General features: G+C 43.4%; 1 protein-coding gene across 6 annotated transcripts in view; it reads left to right on the top strand.

The window, feature by feature from the left end:
- The window catches only part of CACNA1C (calcium voltage-gated channel subunit alpha1 C), a 780229-nt gene that overhangs the window by 712808 nt on the left and 45912 nt on the right, over nucleotides 1-21509 (top strand). For all 6 annotated transcript variants that reach the window (XM_073621582.1, XM_073621580.1, XM_073621584.1 and 3 more), the window contains 3 exons: nucleotides 10725-10852; nucleotides 17837-17971; nucleotides 21116-21453. In XM_073621582.1, coding sequence (XP_073477683.1) covers nucleotides 10725-10852; nucleotides 17837-17971; nucleotides 21116-21453 — 601 coding nt within the window. The remainder of the gene's footprint in view (nucleotides 1-10724; nucleotides 10853-17836; nucleotides 17972-21115; nucleotides 21454-21509) is intronic.

Raw genomic sequence — 21509 nt, 5'->3', positions numbered from 1 at the left:
ACCAGCTTGAACTGCACTTATGGGACTCGCCACGTCACCAAGTGTTACTGCAGTGCTGGTTTGACTATGACCGGGGTGTACTAGGCCGCTGGCGCTTGCCAGTTCACCAAAACGCTACCAAAAAAACTGTTAACGATCGCAGGGATCAGGCCTGACTCTGCGAACGCTGCAGTTATGCGTTTAGTGTTTTGTAAGTGACAGTGATCGATCGATACTGCACTTGAGTGGGCTGGGCTGGGCCGGGCGGAGGGGCAAAACGCAGGTGCTAGCAGGTATCTGGGCTGATCCCACTAACACTGCGTTTTTGGGAACCCTAAACTGCTGGGGATGCCAGTATAGATCTGATCGGATCAGATCAGATATTGATCAGTTCAGATACTATACCACTAAGGGAGGTGTACGGTGCGTGCGTGGGTGTTAGCGCTACTGGCACTAACCTGACGCTGCCTGGGGCTGGTGCTTGCCAGTTCACCAAAACGCTACCAAAAAAACTGTTAGCGATCGCAGGGATCAGGCCTGACTCTGCGAACGCTGCAGTTATGCGTTTAGTGTTTTGTAAGTGACAGTGATCGATCGATACTGCACTTGGGTGGGCTGGGCTGGGCCGGGCGGAGGGGCAAAACACAGGTGCTAGCAGGTATCTGGGCTGATCCCGCTAACACTGCGTTTTTGGGAATCCTAAACTGTTGGGGACGCTAGTATAGATCTGATCGGATCAGATATTGATGCGTTCAGATACTATACCACTAAGGGAGGTGTACGGTGCGTGCGTGGGTGTTAGCGCTACTGGCACTAACCTGACGCTGCCTGGGGCTGGTGCTTGCCATTTCACCAAAACGCTACCAAAAAAACTGTTAGCGATCACAGGGATCAGGCCTGACTCTGCGAACGCTGCAGTTATGCGTTTAGTGTTTTGTAAGTGACCGTGATCGATCGATACTGCACTTGGGTGGGCTGGGCCGAGCCGGGCGGAGGGGCAAAACGCAGGTGCTAGCAGGTATCTGGGCTGATCCCGCTAACACTGTGTTTTTGGGAACCCTAAACTGCTGGGGACGCTAGTATAGATCTGATCAGATCAGATATTGATCCGTACAGATACTATACCACTAAGGGAGGCGTATGCTGCGTGCGTGGGTGTTAGCGTTACTGGCGCTAATCTGACGCTGCCTGGGGCGACGCATATCACCGCCGGGCGATCAGGGGGCTAAATCTTTATTCGGCGGGTGCCCTGACACTATAAAAAATAAACAAACTAACCAGCGTCACCCGTAACGGTTATACAGTGATCAGTGGTGAAAGGGTTAACTAGGGGGCAATCAAGGGGTTAAAACATTTATTAGGTAGTATATGGGGGTCCCTGTCGCTATAAAACACTGACGGTGAACCTAAATATTTACCTCACTAACTAGCGTCACCAGCGACACTAATACAGCGATCAGAAAAATGATCGCTTAGCGACACTGGTGACAGGGGGTGATCAAGGGGTTAAAACTTTATTAGGGGGGGTTAGGGGGGTACCCTAGACCTACAGGGGGGTAATACTAACTGTCCTAACACTGTAAATGTCACAAACTGACACCAATACAGTAATCAGAAAAAAAAAAAAAAAAAAAAAAAAAACCTGCTGGTGTCAGTTTGTGACGGGGGGGGGGGGGTGATTGGGGGGGGATCGGGGGGCGATCGGGGGGGGGATCGGGGTGTTTTGTGTGCCTGGCATGTTCTACTGTGTGTGTGTGTGTTGTGCACTCACATTACAGTCTTCTCTCCTCGGCCCGGAACGGAAAATACCGAGCCGAGGAGAGATGACATCATTTCCTCTGCCTCTGTGTACAATACAGAGGCAGGGAAATGATCCCATTGGCTGAGAGCGATCGCGAGGGGGGGGCCACGAATGGATGGCCTCCCCCTCACCTCCGATCGCCGGGGGAGATTTGCCGACCGCCGCTGGCACCGGGGGGGGGTCCGATCGGACCCCCCACCCGCGGGCAGGCAAGGACGTACATGTAAGTCCTTTTGCCTGCCCGTGCCATTCTGCCGACGTATATAGTCGTGCGGCGGTCGGCAAGTGGTTAAACCATCACTCCAATACCAGTTCTGGAAAATACCCCTTCTCTGGAAAATCTCCCTTCTTCACTGTTTACGGGCAGCATCCATCTGTTCCCTTTCCTGTTCCCATTACTCCTCTTGTACCAGCAGCAGCTGAAACTCAAAGGTCCTTCAACTCAATCTGGAAAGAAGTCTCTGAGAATCTTCATCTAGCTGTTTCCAGGCATAAAATGGCAGCAGATCGTCATCGCCGTCTGGTTCCTAAGTCCATGCCTGGCGGTTCGGCTCTCTACCAAGCACATCCGACTCCGGGTGCCCTCAATGAAATTTGCCCCACGCTTCATTGGTCCATTTCCTATTCTCCGTCAGATCAATCCAGTTGCTTTCAAGCTCCGTCTGCCCTCTCATCTCAGGATACCCAACGCCTTCCATGTCTCCCTGCTCAGGCCATTGGTCCTCAATCGCTTCTCTCACCCTTCTTCTCACCCCGCTCTTGTGGCTGATACCACTGATCAGTATGAGATTAAAGAAATATTGGACTCCAAGTACTCCCGAGGGAGGCTATCTGATTGATTGGAAGGGCTATGGTCCGGAGGAGAGGTCTTGGGTTCCTGCTACCGAAGTCTCAGCCCCACGTTTGGTGACCAGATTCCATCAGAAATTTCCCTCCAAGCCAGCCCCAGATGTGTAGGGGGACCTCGTAAGAGGGGGGGTACTGTCACAGATCAGCTGCGGAGCTGATCTGTGCCTCACCTTTACTGCTGTAGGCTGGCTGGCACCTGGAGCGGGTGGTCATCAGTATCAAAGGCCGCAAGTAGTAGGAGTATGGAGTACTGGCTGTTGGTTTTAGCAGTTAGTAAATCGTTAGTGAGTTTTAGTAAGGCAGTTTCCATGGTGTGCTGCGAGTAATTGTTTGCTGTTTGGAGGGATGGGTGGTTGGAGGCAAGGATATAGTGAAAGTAATGAGGTTGTGATCAGAGAGAGGAAAGGGGGTGTTGGTGAGGTTGCCAGGATTGCAGAGATGGGAGAATACAAGGTCAAGGGTATTACCATTGGAGTGAATGCAAGTATGTGTCCATTGGGTTAGGTCAAAAGATGAGGTTAAGTCGAGAAGTTTAGCTGTAGTTGGGCTGTTAACATTGACAGGAATGTTGAAGTCACCAAGAATAATGGGGGGTATTTCAGAGGAGAGAAAGTAGGGTAGCCAGGCAGCAAAGTCATCAAGAAAGCGTGATACCGGTCCTGGAGGCCGATAAATTGCTGCAATCCTCCGAGAAATGGGAGAAAACAGACGAATACAGTGCATCTCGAAAGAAGAGAGGGATAGAGAGGGAGGGACAGGACTGACTTGGAAGGTGCTTTGTGGGGATAGAATGAAGCCAACTCCACCTCCTTTCTGTCTGTTGGGTCTGGGGGAGTGAGTCCAATGGAGACCACCATGGGAGAGGGCAGCAGGAGAAGCTGAGTCAAAAATTTGAAGCCAGGTTTCTGTTATAGCGAGTATGTTAAAGCCATGAGAGATGAAGAGGTCATGTACAGATGTTAGCTTGTTACAGATGGAGCGGGCGTTCCAAAGGGCGCATGAGATTGGTGGGCTGCTTTGAGGAAACAGTGGGATAGAAATTAAACTGAGTGGATTGCGGTGGTTGCCAGAGGGGGAGGGGTATTGGATATGTGGCTTGCAGTTGGAAAATGGCAGACCAGGATTAGGAGAAATGTCACCTGAGACTAGGAGAAGGAGGAGGGCGAGGAAGGCAAGGTGGTAGTGGGATGTGCATGAGCGCACGTGTCTAGTGGCCCTGGTGTTTATGTCAGCATGTGGGTGCAGCAAATGCAGGAGATGATGGGTGCCATAGTAGGGAGAGGGTAGGAGTGAGGGTGATGTGTGCATGCTGCAGGGAAGAGAGGAGGGGTAGAGTAAAGATAATTTGAGGATAGAAGACACCAATGTGAGAAGGAAGAGAATAAGGAGCATGTTAGTGGAAAGAGAGTGGGAAACTAACTTTATATAAAATAAATGTCAAAAGCTGGTTTGCTTGTCGTCTTGCAGAGTGGAGCAGAGTTCTTGTTGTATCTTCATCCAGCTTTAGTTATCCTGCTTTAGTTAAACTGCATCGGTGAAACTGCGCATCACTCGTGACAGAGCCATGATGTCTGTGCCTTGCCCCTGTCTCCGCCACCCCATAAGCTGCTTTAAATTTATAGGGAGACTAAGCAGGCATGCATTTCTCAGTTGGTCATTATTGGGTCTGATTTGAGACCCCTCATGTGCTTCTCTATTTAAATCCCTCTCTGACCAGTTCTGGTTGCTTGAGCAACATTTGTTTCTGAGCCCCCTTTGTGTAACCTGCCTTAACCTGACCTCTCGTGAACTGATCTCGTGTACCGACTCGGCTTGTTCTGATTATGTTACGTCTGCAGCCCGCCCTGACCTTGGCTCGCCATCCGGCTCTCCTTTGCTTCATCCATCCATCCTTGTCTTCTGGTACTTCCCTAGTGAGCAGGGGGAACCCGGGGGTCGTGACCTGGGGTCAGCACGCAGCTAAGCCCAAACCTTTGTGAGGGAGTCCCTGGCAGAATACCGGTGGCCCTTAGACTCCACGCCCTGGAGGATCCCGTGTCACCTGCTCGCCTGTGGGCTCACTGTAAGTAGTACCGTGACAGTAAGTGTGACTGAGGGTGGTCCTCACCAAACAATCAGTGGTTGATATATATTAAAAACTCCAATGCCATCTGTGAATGAACGTAAAATAAAATGTGTATAAGAATATATCGAAGGGATTGTGTTAAATTAATGGTGAGTGGTTGACCCTGTACTTTTCCTGTGAGGTAATGAGGGGTGGATATATACAGAAGGGTTTGTAATTATACAAAACCCTGAATATGTGACAATCAAGCTAAGTGACGAGTAATATAGATGCTCCAACAATATAGGAGCTTCAGTAAATAAGTGAAAAAACTAAACTCCAAACCATCACAAAAAGTGTAAAAGAAGAGAATGTGCTATAAAAGTTACCTGGTATGCTGAATTGGGAATACAATCCAAGTTTGTGCACAGTGTCCCTGACACAACAACCCTCGTGGATGTACCCGTTCCTGAATAAAAAGGGAGTATGAATACTCCGCTGTAACCAATTGTGGCTGCCAACATCACGCAAGCGACTAAATGGGAGAGGAGGCGTCATCACCCAGGCAACAAGTGCCCAGCAAATTGCACCAAAACACTCCCTCGTGTAGAATGCCAGATGGCGATTCACGGTGTTTGAGTCATGACGCCGACGGCGGTCGAGGTCAAACATCCAGCGCTAGAAGAGTGGCTTAGATGCACAGCAGGACATCCGCCCTCAATTACCCCAGTGCTCGTTGCCACACTTTTCATCCATAATTGGCCTGTAAGTATGGGTGGATGGTCTTTCCTTTCCCTCCCCCCCTTCTTATGTAAGTTAGATTTATTGTATTTTTTTATATATTTTTTAGACATCTACTATATATCTTTTCCTGATGAGTGGCGGCATAGCCACGAAATGTGTCAAGCTCCAGATGCTACAATTATGTGTTTACAACATGGATTTATTTACTCTATGCCACGTCTTATTTCAATATACGTGATTAATCTCAAAATATGTAATACGTCAACATGAATTAAAAAACTGATAATGACAATGAATCATGAATCACTGTGCCTTTTATGTGTATACACGTGCAGTATCAAAATAAATATAGCATCATTAAAGAAATATAGTGTATTTTTTGCTACATACAAAGTCCCAACCTCGCTCTTTATCGTCAAACATGGATGGAGGCAATTTGACATAATTGTCTTAGGCCTCACACAAAATCCCAACCCTCTTCTCGGGGTAATATTCAAGCCCCAGAAGTCAATTGGCTGTGAAGTAATTATTCTCCAGCAACATTAATGCAGATTTGTCTCAATTAATAAAGAGACCCGAAAACTTGTCAAACCTAGTGATAGTTTGCATCACTGCTTCAAGAGAATTTAAAGTGTCTCCTAGTAACAACATGGTATCTTCAGCATAAAGCATGACTTTCTCCTGGAGTTCCCCAAATTGAAATACCATTATGTTAGAGTTAGAGGCGGCCAAAGGTTTTATCGCTAGAGCGAATAATAATAATAATGGGGATGGAGGGCATCCCTGACGTGCGTACGCCTACCCGGAGAAAACGGGTGTGAAATCTGTCCTGCCTCCCTATTGCTGCCAGTGGGTGACTGTATAGTAGTTGAACCCAGGACGTAAAAGTGGGCCCAAAGACAAATTTGGCAAGGACATTCAAGAGAAAGGGCCACTCCACACTATCAAAGGCCTTGGCCACGTCCACGGACAGTAGAGCCCTGTTACCCATATTATCTGCCCTCGCCTTGAAGGTTACGAAACAGCATCCTTAAGTTTACAGCCATGGACTTCTGTGGCATGAAACTGGGTGTATTATCGAAGATATGGCCTTATTAAGCCGGAGGGCAAGTACCTCAGCTAAAATTTCTATATCACTTTGAAGTAGCGAGATCGGCCTAGAAGAGCCTGGATCAGTGGAGTCCTTGCTTGGTTTTAGTAACAGAATAATGTTGGCTTTTGCCATGGAGTTCCTAGCAGCATTAAACAGCAAGTAAGGCAGTAATTTATCACTGTATTGTTTATACACTTCTGTTGGCATCTCCTGGTGCCTTGCAGTTGGGAAATGCAGCGACCGCCAGTTGCATCTCCTCAAATGTAATTGGAGACTCAAGCATTCTTCTATTTTGAGTAGACAATTCCAGTAAGTTAATACCGTTCAGTTAAGTCAGAATATTTTCAGTGTACAGATTTGTTTAGATTGCTACAGGTTAGATTAGAAGGACACCAGTTCTGTCATAATAGAATCAGTGGTAATAGTTAGTCCCCCGTTCCCCTTTCGCAAGGCACCAATGTTTCCCGCTAAAGTCTGCGATTTAGCTATCCCGGCCAACAGTCTCTTGTCTGCTCACCCTCCTCATAAAATGCAAGTTTTAAAAAAAATGCTTTTTATCTGCCAAGGATGATACCACACGGTCTAAGGCATCCTGAGCTTCCATTTCAGCTTCCTTTCTAGAAGAGCTTCTCACTTTATTTGTTTCCCGACTTGCCTCTATTAGCTTATCGCTTAAGCCTAGTACACACTATCAGGTATCACTTTCATTCAACCCAGCATTAAGGGGGAGAGGAGTCACATTTTAGAGCTTATAGCAGGAGTTGTGCAAGCAACTACCTGACCTATCCAGTTGGAAACAGTTCTGTGCCACTGTATGCCATAAATTTCTGGCAGCAAGAGGGTTAAAGGGTCATGGTTAAATTAAATCTGAAGCTGCTCACTGTGTACATGGCACACATATGCCAGAGTACTTGTACGTACGCTCTCAAGAGTGCAGGGCTCAGGAGTGTGTATTGCACAGGCCACTACACAGAATACAATCTACAATGACCCCCTCCTGACAGAAAAAATACCCCCCCCCCCCCCATCAAGCCCACAGTGCAAATCTCAACCAACAGACACAATTTCTTGCCAGAACGATCCACACTACCAGTCGCTCTCTACGAGGCGGCTGTGTGGCTCCACGCTGCTAACCGCTACTGCCCACTACCTCTAACTTCAACACAAGTTTCAGCAGAAGTGGGGATCAGGAATAGTATTGTCCTAATCAGCAAGTCTCACATGAATCTCGGTGCAAGCCTTCGCTAACCCCTGACTGACACCAGATCCCCCTCTGTCAATCAAACTAAAATTGACTATGTCAGCTAATTATTGAGAGCTACATATATGCAGCCAAGAGGTTGCTGTTACTATTAGACACAGCTGTAAAGTCCTTGAGGTATTCAGTTCTGTGCTCTTGAAGAAGCGCATGTGGCGCGCAACATGTCGAGCCAATACAGAATTTGATTGCTACCACCGCATAGCTTTTGGTTCAACATAATGTAACTATACTGAATAGAATTTCTAATTCCAAATACTGCTTAAACTGTTTTTCATAACCATTCAGCTATGTATGGAGTGTATAATTTGTAAAACTGTGTGATCATGAACTGAATCCTACTTGTTTCCCTGTTTTATTCTTATTTTAAATATTTTCTAATAAACTAGAATTTTAATTACACATCTAGTAATTACTGTGCCTAAAAAGTCTCAAGCCCAAATCTGCCAATTTTTTCCAAACTTCGTATCAGATGCAGGTAGTAAGGGGAACTCCATCCCTCAGCTCTATCATATGACCAGAGCTAAGTAGAAGCCTCTCAACTACAGAAGCAGCGCTGCAGTGCCTATAAATACTAGCACTATAGTGCAGCAGTTGCATGGTGCAGCATAAAAAAAATGTTGGACGGTCATCCAGAGTAGACATATCCCCCAAAGTGCACCACTGACTACAGGAATACTTTAAAAGGACACAATAGTCTGATTTCAAGGAATACACATTTGAGTTCTTATTAACATGTACCTGTTCATTACTTTAAACATGACTTATGTACAGATTTACATTGAGACAGAGGATCAGTGTCTGCTGCCCACCGTCCAGCCACACTCCCTCCCCACACTGCCAAAGCCTTTGCTGACCAAGCACATGACATACTTGCTGTAGTATGTTCTATACTTTGTGAGGATATGCCACTTAACAGGCAGGTTAAGGGTTCCCCCAGGCATGTTATTTAAAGGAATGTTGTGCAAGGTCCTTCCCCTTATCCTCCACTTCTAGGTGTCTTCTCTAAAGCCTTGTTCACACTATAGGTTTTTTTTGTTCAAACGGTAAAAAAACTGTGAGCTCTGGTCAGAGCCGCTGTACTCACTATGCAAAGTAAGTAGAGCGATCTCCCCCACTGAGCTGTTGTGTTCTGACAGGGGGACGCGGGGGACGCCATCCCCCCCACACTAGAACACTCTGAGCAGCTCCCTCTTTTTTTTTTTTTTTTAACCGACCAATTTCTCCCGACATTCAGCTCATGTATACCAGGCTTTAGACCCATTCTCCCACTAGAAGCTACTTAGAAGTAAAACCCCAGGCATGGCGATATCTGAAATCAGTTTTTTACGTTTATTTGATGTATGACACATGGCCTTGATAGCATTATTAATCATGATGTATTGTGCCTTGTCACCTTTAGATCTAACATCTATTATGTTTTTTAAAGTGATTGTAAATCTTTTTTTTTTTTTAAATCACAAACAAGTTATACTTAAAAAGAAGAAAAAACGACTCCTGCGCACAAGTGGATCACCATACGAATAGTACAACAACACAGGCCTTGCTGCCCTCAAGGACGGGGAATCCTAGTAAACAACGAGAGAAAAGGGAAAAGGGGGCGCACCAGCCTTGTGCGCCCCCTTACCCTAAAATGGTAAAAAAGAAACAACTCACAAGTAATTGTAGAGGAAGGCACAACGTTAAAATGCACCGACTGACAGCATGCAACCTAGGATGAGCGATACCTTCCAAGGGTCGTGGAGGAACGCACAAGCATCACTACCAGCTGACGTGTTTCGAAGGGGACATCCCTTCTTCATCAGAGCTTAGGCTAAGCTCTGATGAAGAAGGGATGTCCCCTTCGAAACGCGTCAACTGTCAGTCGGTGTCAGTCGGTGCACTTTAACGTTGTGCCTTCCTCTACAATTGCTTGTGAGTTGTTTCTTTTTTACCATTTTATTCAATAAATAATTTTAAAAGATAATGCACAAGGCTGGTGCGCCCCTTTTTCCCTTTTCACAAGTTATACTCAACCTGCTCTGTGCAATGGAATTGTACAGGGCGGCCCAAACCTCCTCCTCTTGGGTCCCCTGCCGGCGCTCCTGACTCCTCCTCCCTTCCGAGCGCCCCCACCATAGCAAGCCGCTTGCTATGGGGGCATTGGTGTGAACTCGATCCTGAGCCGCTGGCCTGCCCCTCAAAAACACTTTTGCTAGTGGGGAGAGCCACTATAGACAGGCACAGTGCTGGATCGAGTGAGCACCCAGATCAGCATTGGGGGGGGCTGGATCGATACTGCTATTTAAGCATTTTCTACCCTAAGAATGCAAGAAATGCATTAAGGTAAAAAATGTTTACACTTTAGAACCACTTTACTTATATAGGTTAGTTGAGTCAGGCTTTATGAACACCTTTTTGGTGTGCTTACATGCAAAAACCTTGGTATGGGGTATATTATATGTATATTATTGGGGTATTGGTATGGGGTATGTATATTGTATATTATTATACCTGACTAGACTGTATTAGTATGGAATGTATGATGGCTGGGTATTTATCTGCATACACCTTGTCCAAAATAAATAATTGAAAAGAAAAAGGAATTTTTGCACTTCTAATGCTGTAATTTAAGCATTATTAAAATTACTGCTCCCTATCACACACAATTAAAAAAAAAAATTGTTCTTTGGTATATGTTATTCAGTAAAGTTCAGTGATCCCGCCCCAATCTGAACCCAGGTATGTTCGGCTCATCACTATATTGCACCAGTTAGTCACTAAGTAGTAAAAGAGGATGATGACAGCTCCAGAACTACAACTTTAAATAGACATTAGCAATGGCAGCTGTGATATTCCTGGGTCAGAGGTTTACACTAAATTTAATTTTAGTTTCACCCATACGTAGCAATCTATAAGAGCATAAATTATGATGCTGTTCTCATTCCTTTCCAATTTTTCTATTCCCTTCCTGCAGATGACGAGGTCACCGTGGGGAAGTTTTATGCCACCTTCTTGATTCAGGAATACTTCCGCAAGTTCAAGAAGCGCAAAGAGCAGGGGCTTGTGGGAAAATCATCTCAGCGCACTGCTCTCTCCTTGCAGGTAACTGTGTGTCCATAACAACCTGTCATTGGTCGCTCTCAACAATCCAATTTCCAAACTATCTTTTCAGTTTTATGACATCTACAGTATTTACACACTTGTATTCTATCAGCAGGAAGTGTGGCTAAAGTAAGCCTGAGCAGTTTAAACTGAGCATATGATACAAAAAAAAATCTGGATATAGACATCCAGTGAAAAACAGCACATCAGCAGATCCAGGTATACAGTATGCATGCCTGAAGTTATAGTCAGATGTCATCTTTTTCTGTAAAAAATCAAGAAGGGGGTGGGGCACAACTTGACTTTTACAGAAAAGCTAAGCTGACTGCATCTCTGAATTGACTAAGACAGCCCATATACTCATTATCAATGTGGATGGAGGAATCGCTCCCACTATGCTATTGTGTTCTGACGGCAGGAAGTCTTCCCCAACATCAGAATACAATGATCAGTGCTGCCAGCTAGAGTCGGTGGCAGAAATAAATTGGGAAAAACCCGACAAGCTGGTTGTACAAAAGTCAATCAGTAGATCTACTTATGTACAGCCAGGGTGCCAATACATGGATCAAAATTCGACTGATTGCTGCACCGGCTGAATTTCGATCCCTGTATGGCTGGCTTAAGGGATTTCAACATGTACTGTAGTTTTTACTAAAGGTCACCACAGAGTATGTATTTTTTATCATGTACTCAGTTTGAGTTGTTCAGATTTAAAATGGGTTTATATTAAGTGAAAACATTATAGTGATTTCAGTGTGCGTGGTTCATGAGTCATTATTATAATGTTTACTCACTGAAGTATTTTTTTGTATACATAGCATATAGCTAGCCTAAAATGTATCTATCTATATGCTGCATATTGGGGAAAATTTCTCCTATGGAACACAGATGGCAGAAAACCTGAAATTAGTCTTAATCCTTCTCTATTCAAAATTAGAAAAAAAGTTTTAGCTTCAAATATACTTTAGCTTTTATTTACAGTTATAAGTATGGCAGATCTTTTATTGCTGGAGTGATGGCTCTTAGGGCTCTTTCACACGGGGCGGATCAGTGATGATCCGCCCCGTGAACACCCGCTTGCTCAGCGGGGATCGCTCCACCGATCCCCGCTGAGCAGAAAGATGACAGGTCCATTGCTGCACACTGTGCAGCGACGGACCTGTCAGAGCGCCGCTCTCCCCTATGGGGGATCGGATGATGACGGACCGTAGTGTCCGTCGTCACCCGATCCGAAAACGGATGGAAAAGTAGGATTTTCCTCCGTTACACTTTTCGTATCGGAGCGGGTCGGATGTCAGCGGACATGTCACCGCTGACATCCGACGCTCCATAGGGATACATGTATGTCCGTTTTTCATCCGAAAACGGAAGGATGAAAAACGGACATATGGATCCCTCGTGTGAAAGAGGCCTAAAGCATTAATAACATCAAAAGTCACATGATCTTAACGGTTGAGGAGGGACAACTATGTAAAAAAAAAAAGTCACATCAAATCAAATGGTCTCAAAGTGCAAAACTCTTTTTTTTTGTTTATGAAACTATATATATTACTCTATAGATAACGGTATATAATATGGTACAGCCCCAGTTCCAAAAAAAAGTTGAGATGCTGTGTAAAATCTACATACAAAAAGAGCACAATGATTTGCAAAACTCATAAACTAATATTTTATTCACTATAGAAAACATATCAGATGTTTAAACAGAAAAAATGTACCATTTTAAGAAAAAAAATAAGGTAATGTAGAAATTGATGGCACCAACATGTCATAAAAAAGTTGGGACAGGGCCATGTTTACCACGGTGTAGCATCCCCTCTTCTTTTAACAACACTCTGTAAACGTCTGGGAACTGAGACCAGTTGCTGGAGTTTTGAGAGAGAGGAATGCTGTCCCATTATTTCTTGATAAAGATTTCTAACTGCTCAACAGTCCTGGGTCTTCTTTGATGTATTTTTTGTTTCAAAATACCCTAAATATTTTCAGCTGGTGAAGGGTCAGGACTGCAGGCAGGCCAGTTATGCACTCAGACTCTGCAAATATGAAGCCATGCTGTTGTCATAGATGCAGTATCAGATTTAGCATTGTTGGCCTTCCCTGAAAAAAACGCCTGGATGGGAGGATATGCTGCATTAAAACCTGGATATATCTTTCAGCACTGATGGTGCTTTTCCAGATGTGTGGGCTACTCATTCCATGCTGCTACTTTTGAACTGATCACTGAGAACAAACCAGAAGGTCCCTCTCCTCTTCAGTCTGGAGGACTGTGGTTGCTAAAAAAGAATGTTAAATTTCATTAGTTTTCCACTTTGCAACAGATCATTTTAAATGAGCTTTGGCTCAGAGAAGAGGGCTGTATTTCTGGATCATGTTCAGATACAGTGCCTTGCAAAAGTATTCACCCCCCTTGGCATTTTTCGTATTTTGTTGCCTCACAACCTGGAATTAACATGGATTGTTTGAGGATTTGCATCATTTAATTTACAGAACATGCCCACAACTTTGAATATGTTTTTTTTTTTTTTTTATTGTGAAGCAAACAACAAATAGGACAAAATAACATAAAAAGTAAATGTGCATAACTATTCACCCCCCTAAAGTCAATACTTTGTAGAGCCACCTTTTGCTTTGGATAAGTCTCTATGAGCTTGCCACATCTTACCACTGGGATTTTTGCCCATTCCTCTTTGCAAAACTACTCCAGCTCCTTCAAGTTGGATGGTTTGCGCTTGTGAACAGCAGCAGTCTGACCACAGATTTTTTATTGGATTGAGGTCTGGGCTTTGACTAGGCCATTCCAACACATTTACATGTTTCCCCTTAAACCATTCAAGTGTTGCTTTAGCAGTGTGTTTGGGGTCATTGTCCTGCTGGAAGGTGAACCTTTGTCTCAGCCTCAAATCACACACAGAGTGGTACAGGTTTTTCTCAAAAATATCCCTGTATTTAGAACCATCCATCTTTCACTCAACTCTGGCCAGTTTCCCAGTCCCGACTGCTGAAAAACATCCCCGCAGCATGATGCTGCCACCACCATGTTTCACTGTGGGGATGGTGTTCTTTGGGTGATGTCTTGGGTTTGCGCCAGACATAGCATTTTCTTTGATGGACAAAAAGTTCAATTTCAGTCTCATCAGACCAGAGCACCTTCTTCCATACATTTTTGGGAGTCTCCCACATGCCTTTTGGCAAACTCAAAATGTGCCATTTTGTTTTTTGCTGAAAGTAATGGCTTTCTTCTGGCCGCTCTGCCATAAAGCCCAACTCTATGGAGCGTACGGCTTATTGTCGTCCTATGTACAGATACTCCAGTCTCTGCTGTGAAACTCTGCAGCTCCTCCAGGGTTATATAGGTCTCTGTGCTGCCTCTCTGATTACTGCCCTCATTGCCTGGCCCGTGAGTTTTGGTCTGCGGCTGTCTCTTGGCAGGTTTGCTGTTTTGCCATGTTCTTTCCATTTGGTTATGATAGATTTGATGGTGCTCCTAGGGATCATCAAAGATTTGGATATTTTTTTATAACCTAACCCTGAATTGTACTTCTCAACAACATTGTCCCTTACTTGTCTGGAGAGTTCCTTGGTCTTCATGGCAGTGTTTGGTTAGTGGTGCCTCTTGCTTAGGTGTTGCAGCCTCTGGGGCCTTTCAAAAAGGTATATGTAATGACAGATCATGTGACACTTAGATTGCACACAGGTGGACATCATTTCACTAATTATGTAACTTCAGGTAATTGGTTGCACCAGAGCTTTTTATGGGCTTCATAACAAAGGGGGTGAATACATATGCACATGCCAATTATCATTTTTTTATTTTTGAAAAATAGTTTTATGTATATATTTTTCTAATTTTACTTCACCAACTTAGACTATTGTGTTCTGATCCATCACATATAATTTATATTAAAAAAACATTGAACCAAAGGCCGTAATGTAACAAAATAGATAAAAAGCCAAGGGGGTGAATACTTTTGCAAGGCACTATTTGGCTTCTTTGCATGATAGGATGGCATGGAAAACTGTATTCACAGACAGTGATTTGGAAGTATTCCTGAGCCCATGCAATGATGCCCATCACATGCCTGTTCTTAATTCTTGGTCATTTAGGGGCCTGAAGATCACAGACATCCAATATTGTGTTTTCGGCCTTGTCCCTTGCTCTCAGAGATTTCTCTAGATTCTCGAAATCTTTTGTTGATATTATGTACTGTAGATGAAGGTCTATGTAACCGCTTCAATACAGGAAGCAATACACTTTCCCCTCTTCCTGCCCAGGCCAATTTTCAGCTTTCAGTGCTGTCGCATTTTAAATGACAATTGCGCGGTCATGCAACACTGTGCTCAAACAAAATTGTTATCATTTTGTTCCCACAAATAGAGCTTTCTTTTGGTTGTATTTGATCACCACTGGGTTATTTATTTGTTGCTAAACAAATAAAAAAAGGCTGAAATTTTTTTTAAAAAAAAGTTTTTCTTTGTTTTTGTTATAAAATTTTGTAAGTTAAGTAAGTTTTCTCCTTCACTGATGGGCACTGATGAGGCTGCACTGATGGGCACTGATGAAGTGGCACTGATGATGAGGCATTAATATGCAGCACTGATGGGCACTGATAGGTGGCACCGATGGGCACTGATAGGTGGCACTGATATGCAGCACTGATGGGCATTGATAGGTGGCACTGATGGGCACTCATAGGTGGCACTGATGGGCACTGATAGACTGCACTGATGGGCATTTATAGGAGGCACTTATAGGCGGCACTGATGGGTGGCACTGATAGATGGCACTGATAGGCAGCACTGATGAGGAGGCACTGGCAGGCATTACTGATGGGCACTGATTGGCATCTTTAATGGGCACTGATTGGCACCTCTAATGGGCACTATTTGGCTTCCCTGGTAGTCATGGGTGGGCACAGTGGGCATCCCTTGGTGAGTCTGCACTGCTAATTAATGCGCTGATTATCAGCGCAAACCCCCCCTGTCAGGAGAGCAGCCGATCGGCTCTCCTCTACCCACTCCTTGTCAGCGCGAATAGAGGAAAAAGCCAATAAATGGCACTTACTATTTACGATGTGATCAACTGTCATTGGACACAGCTGATCACATAGTAAAGAGCCTACGTCATAGGCTCTTTACCGAGATCGGTGATGCGGTGTGTCAGACTGACACACCATACCACCAATCACTGCGTCATATGATGTCCAGTCAGGATAATGAAACACTTTGCGACCGTCATATTGCTATATGGAGGGTGGGAAGTGGTTAAAGTCTTTGCAATTTTACTTTGAGGAACATTATTCTGAAATTGTTAGACAATTTTAATACGCAGCGTTTTCACAGATTGAACCTCACCCATCTTTACTTCTGAGAACCTATGCCCATCTTTACTTCTGAGACACTCTGAAGCCAAACACACACGCTCAGATTTTCTGCTGATTTTTGTCCTCAGATTTACCAAAACCATGTAGTGCAAGGGCCTGCCTGATTGCATACAAACTGAAACTCCTAAGGTTTGACCTCATATTATATGGTTTTGGTAAATCTGAAGGAAAAAATTAGCAGAAAATCTGATAGTGTGTATGGGGCTTTACTCTCTAAAATGCTCTTTTTATACCCAGTCACGTTACTGACATGTTTCTAATTAACCTAATTAGTTGCAAAATGTTCTTCCAGCGCTTCCTTGTTAGTACCACTTACTTTGCCAGCTTTTTGTTGCCCTGTCCCAAGTTTTTTTGAGACATGTTGCTGCCATCTGTTTCAAATTGACCTTATTTTTATCTTAAAATGGTACATTTTCTCATTTTAACCATTTGATATGCTTTCTATTTTCTGTTGTGAATAAAATGTGGGTTTATGAGATTTGCAAATCATTGCATTCTGTTTTTAATTTAGATTTTACACAGTGTCACAACTTTTTTGGAATTGGGGTTGTATGCCATTCACACCTGTGAACTACCTACCACCTTGTATATAATTGTACATTCCAATCTGTAAAGCTGTGTATGCCACCCTGTTTATAGATGTATATACCACCCATATATATGTACATACCACCCCATGTAATTGTGTACACCACAATGTATGTAAGTGTATATATCTGTATATACCATTTTGTATATATTTGTATATACCACCCTTATATAGCTTCATCTTCCAACATCTATGTACTTGTATATAGCACAGTGTTCCTATATGTAAACGCTGCGCTCAAAATATATATTTGTTGTAATCTGTACACAATGGGAGCCAAATATTCTATATGAATATAGAAGGGTAGAAAAAGTACCATGACAGTATATTGTATTTATACTGGTTAAAGCAAGTATCCCCTCCGTACAAATTTAACATAGAATATTATAGCTCTGTCTACATAATCCCTCTGCCAGTAAGACCCCTTTCACACTAGGGCGCTTTTCAGGTGTTTTAGCGCTAAAAATAGCGCCTGAAAAACACCTCTCATGCCTCCCCAGTGTGAAAGCCCGAGTGCTTCCACACTGGAGCGGTCCCCTTGCGGGACGGGAAAAAAAGTCCTGCAAGGAGCATCTTTGGGGCGGTTTGGGCGCTAAAACGACGGTAAAGTGTCACTAAAACTAGCAACGCTTTACCGCTAACGCAGCCCGTCCCCAGTGTGAAAGGGGTCTTATATACTGTGTATGTGGCCTAATGAAATCTAATGACAAGAAAGAGATGGATTGTTCAGGGCCCACTGACTAGAGTGTGGGCCAGATTACGATTTTCCTTGAAGTTGGTGTAAATTGCATGTTTTTTTTTTTTTTTTTTCAAATTAAACTTTTTATTAAGGTTTATTAAGCATACAAATTAATAAAGACAAGTGTCAATAGGACAGCATTAATAGACATTAATACAGTATTATGTGACAATGCAAGACACAAATTCCATCATTTTATTGTTTTATTTACTGCTATTACTTGCTGGGGGAACTCGCCATGGCACATTGTCCAGATCTTTGTGGTTCCCCCTCAGGCCGGACTGCGCACGCTGCACGATATTGGGCCTGAGATTCGCCGTGCTATTTCCGGAGATTTGACTGCAGAGGAGGAGCTGGACAAAGCCATGAAGGAGGCAGTGTCCGCCGCATCTGAGGACGACATCTTCCGGGTGTGTAGTTCGAATGGACATGAGTGTACTGGGCAGAGAGAGGGGGAGGCATTGCTGGGGGCCACATCACTTCTGCAGTGCACACAGAGGCACTTCACCACTTCACCCAGGAAGGGCAGTTACTTGTCTGTTACAATGGTGTTTGTCATTCTGTAACATTGTATTCATAATCCGTTACTCTAACACTGTATATGTCATCCAGGAACATTGCATTCATCACCCTATAACAATGAATTGATCAGTCTGTACCATTGCATCTGTCACTATGGAATCCACCCATTCGGTTCAATTCACAAAGCTTTACCACAAGAATGTCTCTATATTTTAGTCATGTGACCATTTTTTCAAAATCTCATTGGACTTCACTGAAAATAACTTCCCTTTTTAAAAAAAAATATATCCTTATTCTGATGTTTTAGCTTTGTGAATTGAGCCTATTGCATCTATCATCAACATCAACACTATAGGCTCAATTCACAGAAAAAATGTTTTTTTTCTGTTGAGTTTAATGAGATTTAAAATGTATACTGCTAAAATAAAGATACTTACTCCTGTATTTAAGGTTTGTGAAATGAGCCTTATATACTGGATGTTCCCTTGTAATATTTTGTTCATTGTTTTGTAACTTTGTATCAGTCACTCTAGAACATTTTATCCTCCATGCTGCAACATTGCAGTGTAATATATCCATTGTTCTGCAACATTATATCCTTCGCTTTGTAACACTGTATCTTTCATTCTGTAATATTGTATCTCTCATTCCATACCATTGTATCTCACATGCTGCAACATTTTATTCTTCACTCTTTAACATTGTAGCCCCCATTTTGTAACAATGTATTATGCATCCTGTAACATTTAATTTGTCACTTTGTAACACTGTATCTCTCAATCCGTAAAAAACTGTCATCTTTTAACATTTATCCTTCTGTCTCTAAAATGATCCCGTGATGACAGAACTATGGGAGCCAAGTTGTTTTTTGTTGGAGCTGTATTCTGCATCCTGACATCGCTAGCTGACTAACCACTGACCTGGAACAAGCTTGCAGCCAGTGACATGTGAACTCGCATCCACCATGCTTCTTCCTGGTCAGTGGCTTATCAAGTTGTAAAGCCAGAATAAAGATGACAGCTCCAGTGTGTGCATGTTAAAAAGATAAGTCAGCATTGGAAGCTCCTATGCTTCTATCCTGTCCTGCTTCTGTTATTCAGCTTGTAACACTATATTCATTGCCTTGGGACATTGTGCCCATCATGCTTCATTATCACATATGACATTCTGTCATTCTGTATCTGTCAATCTGTAATGTGGTATCTTTTATCCCAGGGTCTCCAAACTTTCTAAACAAAGGGCTGGTTTACTGTCCTTCAAACTTTAGGGGGGCTGGAGTTGCCAGTGGAAGTAGAAAATGCCCCATCTTAGTGAGAGTAAAAAAAATGACATAGTGCCTATTGTCAGTAGGAGGAATAGTGCCCCATCATTGGTATTAGTGGGAGGACTAGTGCCTAATTGTTTATATCAGTGGGAAAATATTATGCCCCGTTGCTGGTGTCAGTGGGAGGAATAGTGTCCCATCATTGGTATCAGTGGAAGGAAAAATGCTCCATTGTTGGTGTCAGTGGAAGGAATAGTGCCCCCTTGTTGATGTCAGTGGGAGGAATAGTGCACCAAGGACTGGATAAAGGCTAGCAATGGGCCGCAGTTTGGAGACCACTGTTTTATCCTATAACAATTTGTGCATAATTTAGTCATCATCCTGAATCTGCTCCCTGTATCCAGCTGTTTCCTGCTTCTTTTTCCTGATGATCCTGTTTTTCTATCACATATTCCACCACTCAGCACTGTCCTTTTGCTTCATGTGACACGTTCATTCAGCTGAATTCCCTGTTGTGTCTGATATTGTACTCCAGGTTTCACATTTAAAATGTATGTAAACACTTAAAACAAACATTTCTTCATCTTAAACATCTGAAAGTGTTTTGTTATATCTGTTCAATAATTACAAAAAATATCTGCTGATCCTGCCAGTGCTGTCCTGTGCACTTTTTAGTGTCTGTTCATTTCCTGCTCAGTTCACGCTATGAACTACAGAACATCCCCTGTTATGGAGATGAAGAGAGATGTTCTGTAGTCCTAACACACTTCCTGTCCAAGAGTGACAATGCTGCTTCTTCAGAGATACAATACAGTGAGTGACTGTTGTCACCCTAGGACAGGAAGTATGTTACTAGAGGATCACCGGGTAAACCGAATACAGCAATTACATTGAAGGATTGGTAAACTGTAATATATTACATTTTTGTAATTTATATACATTTTAACCCTTTGTAATAGTCCTGTAACAATTCACTGTGCACAGCTTCCCCATCCCAAAACCTTGTATATCATACTTCCATTGCGTATTACCTATAAAAGGGTTTTCATGTTACATTGTATCAGTCTTGTGAATGTGGTTCAAAACTCTCTTGTTTCATTATTCATCCATCAGTTTGAATTCACCAAGATCCATCCATCCCCTCTATTTTTTTACTTAGCTGGGATGAATCACTCACTGTCTTTTTATATTATTCAGATATACTCTTATATATAATCATTTTCATTTTTACATTATTCTCTATTATTTGTGGATATCAAACCAGAGGAATACGGCTTTTTTTTTTTAAACACAAAGCTTATATGCAATAGTATTGTCGTGGACTCCATGCAGAGATGGTGGAAACCCATCATAATGTGCATAACAAGTGTATAGAGCCCGGAACTTAGAACAGGGATTGTGGGAGCCCCTGGTAATGGGCACAGCATGTGTGCAGAACTAGGAACTCAGTAGAAGGATAGCAGAAACCCCTCATAATGAGCACAGCAGGTATTTAAACCTGGGAACTCAGCACAGGAATGGTAGGAACCCTTCAATATAGGCACAGTAGGTGTGCAGTGTCAGGAGCTCAGTGCAGAAATTTTCCTGAGAAATACATGAAACTTTCAGGGGGTTTAACTGTCTAGCGTTATTTTGCTTCCCCAACCACTGTACACTTGCTAGACTTCATCATTGTGCAGTACTGTGTAATTTATTTTCATCATATAAAGTCAGATTCTACCCAAGTCAGTACTGTATTTTGACCTTTTCTCTCCCTTTGTCTTGGCAGAGGGCAGGAGGCTTGTTTGGGAATCATGTAGGATACTATCAAAGCGAGGTGCGAAGTGCATTCCCTCAAACCTTCACCACGCAGAGACCTTTACACATCAACAAGACATCTGCCGGTCCTGGGGACATAGATTCGCCCTCTCATGAGAAACTGGTAGACTCCACCTTCACTCCCAGCAGCTACTCATCCTCCGGATCTAATGCCAACATCAACAATGCAAACAACACGGCCCTAGTACGTCTTCCCAATCTGCCTGCCTACCAAAGCACAGTCAGCACTGTAGATGGGCAGAGCTGCCCGCTGCGCACACATGGGTCCTGGAAAATCAGCTCTAAGAGGTAAGAGGATTTTGGGAAAGAAAATTTGCTTACCTGTCATCTGACTGCTGGCTTGT

Source organism: Aquarana catesbeiana, linkage group LG03, assembly GCF_042186555.1.
Source record: "Aquarana catesbeiana isolate 2022-GZ linkage group LG03, ASM4218655v1, whole genome shotgun sequence".
NCBI lineage: Eukaryota > Metazoa > Chordata > Amphibia > Anura > Ranidae > Aquarana > Aquarana catesbeiana.
This window is presented reverse-complemented; position numbering and strand designations above follow the sequence as displayed.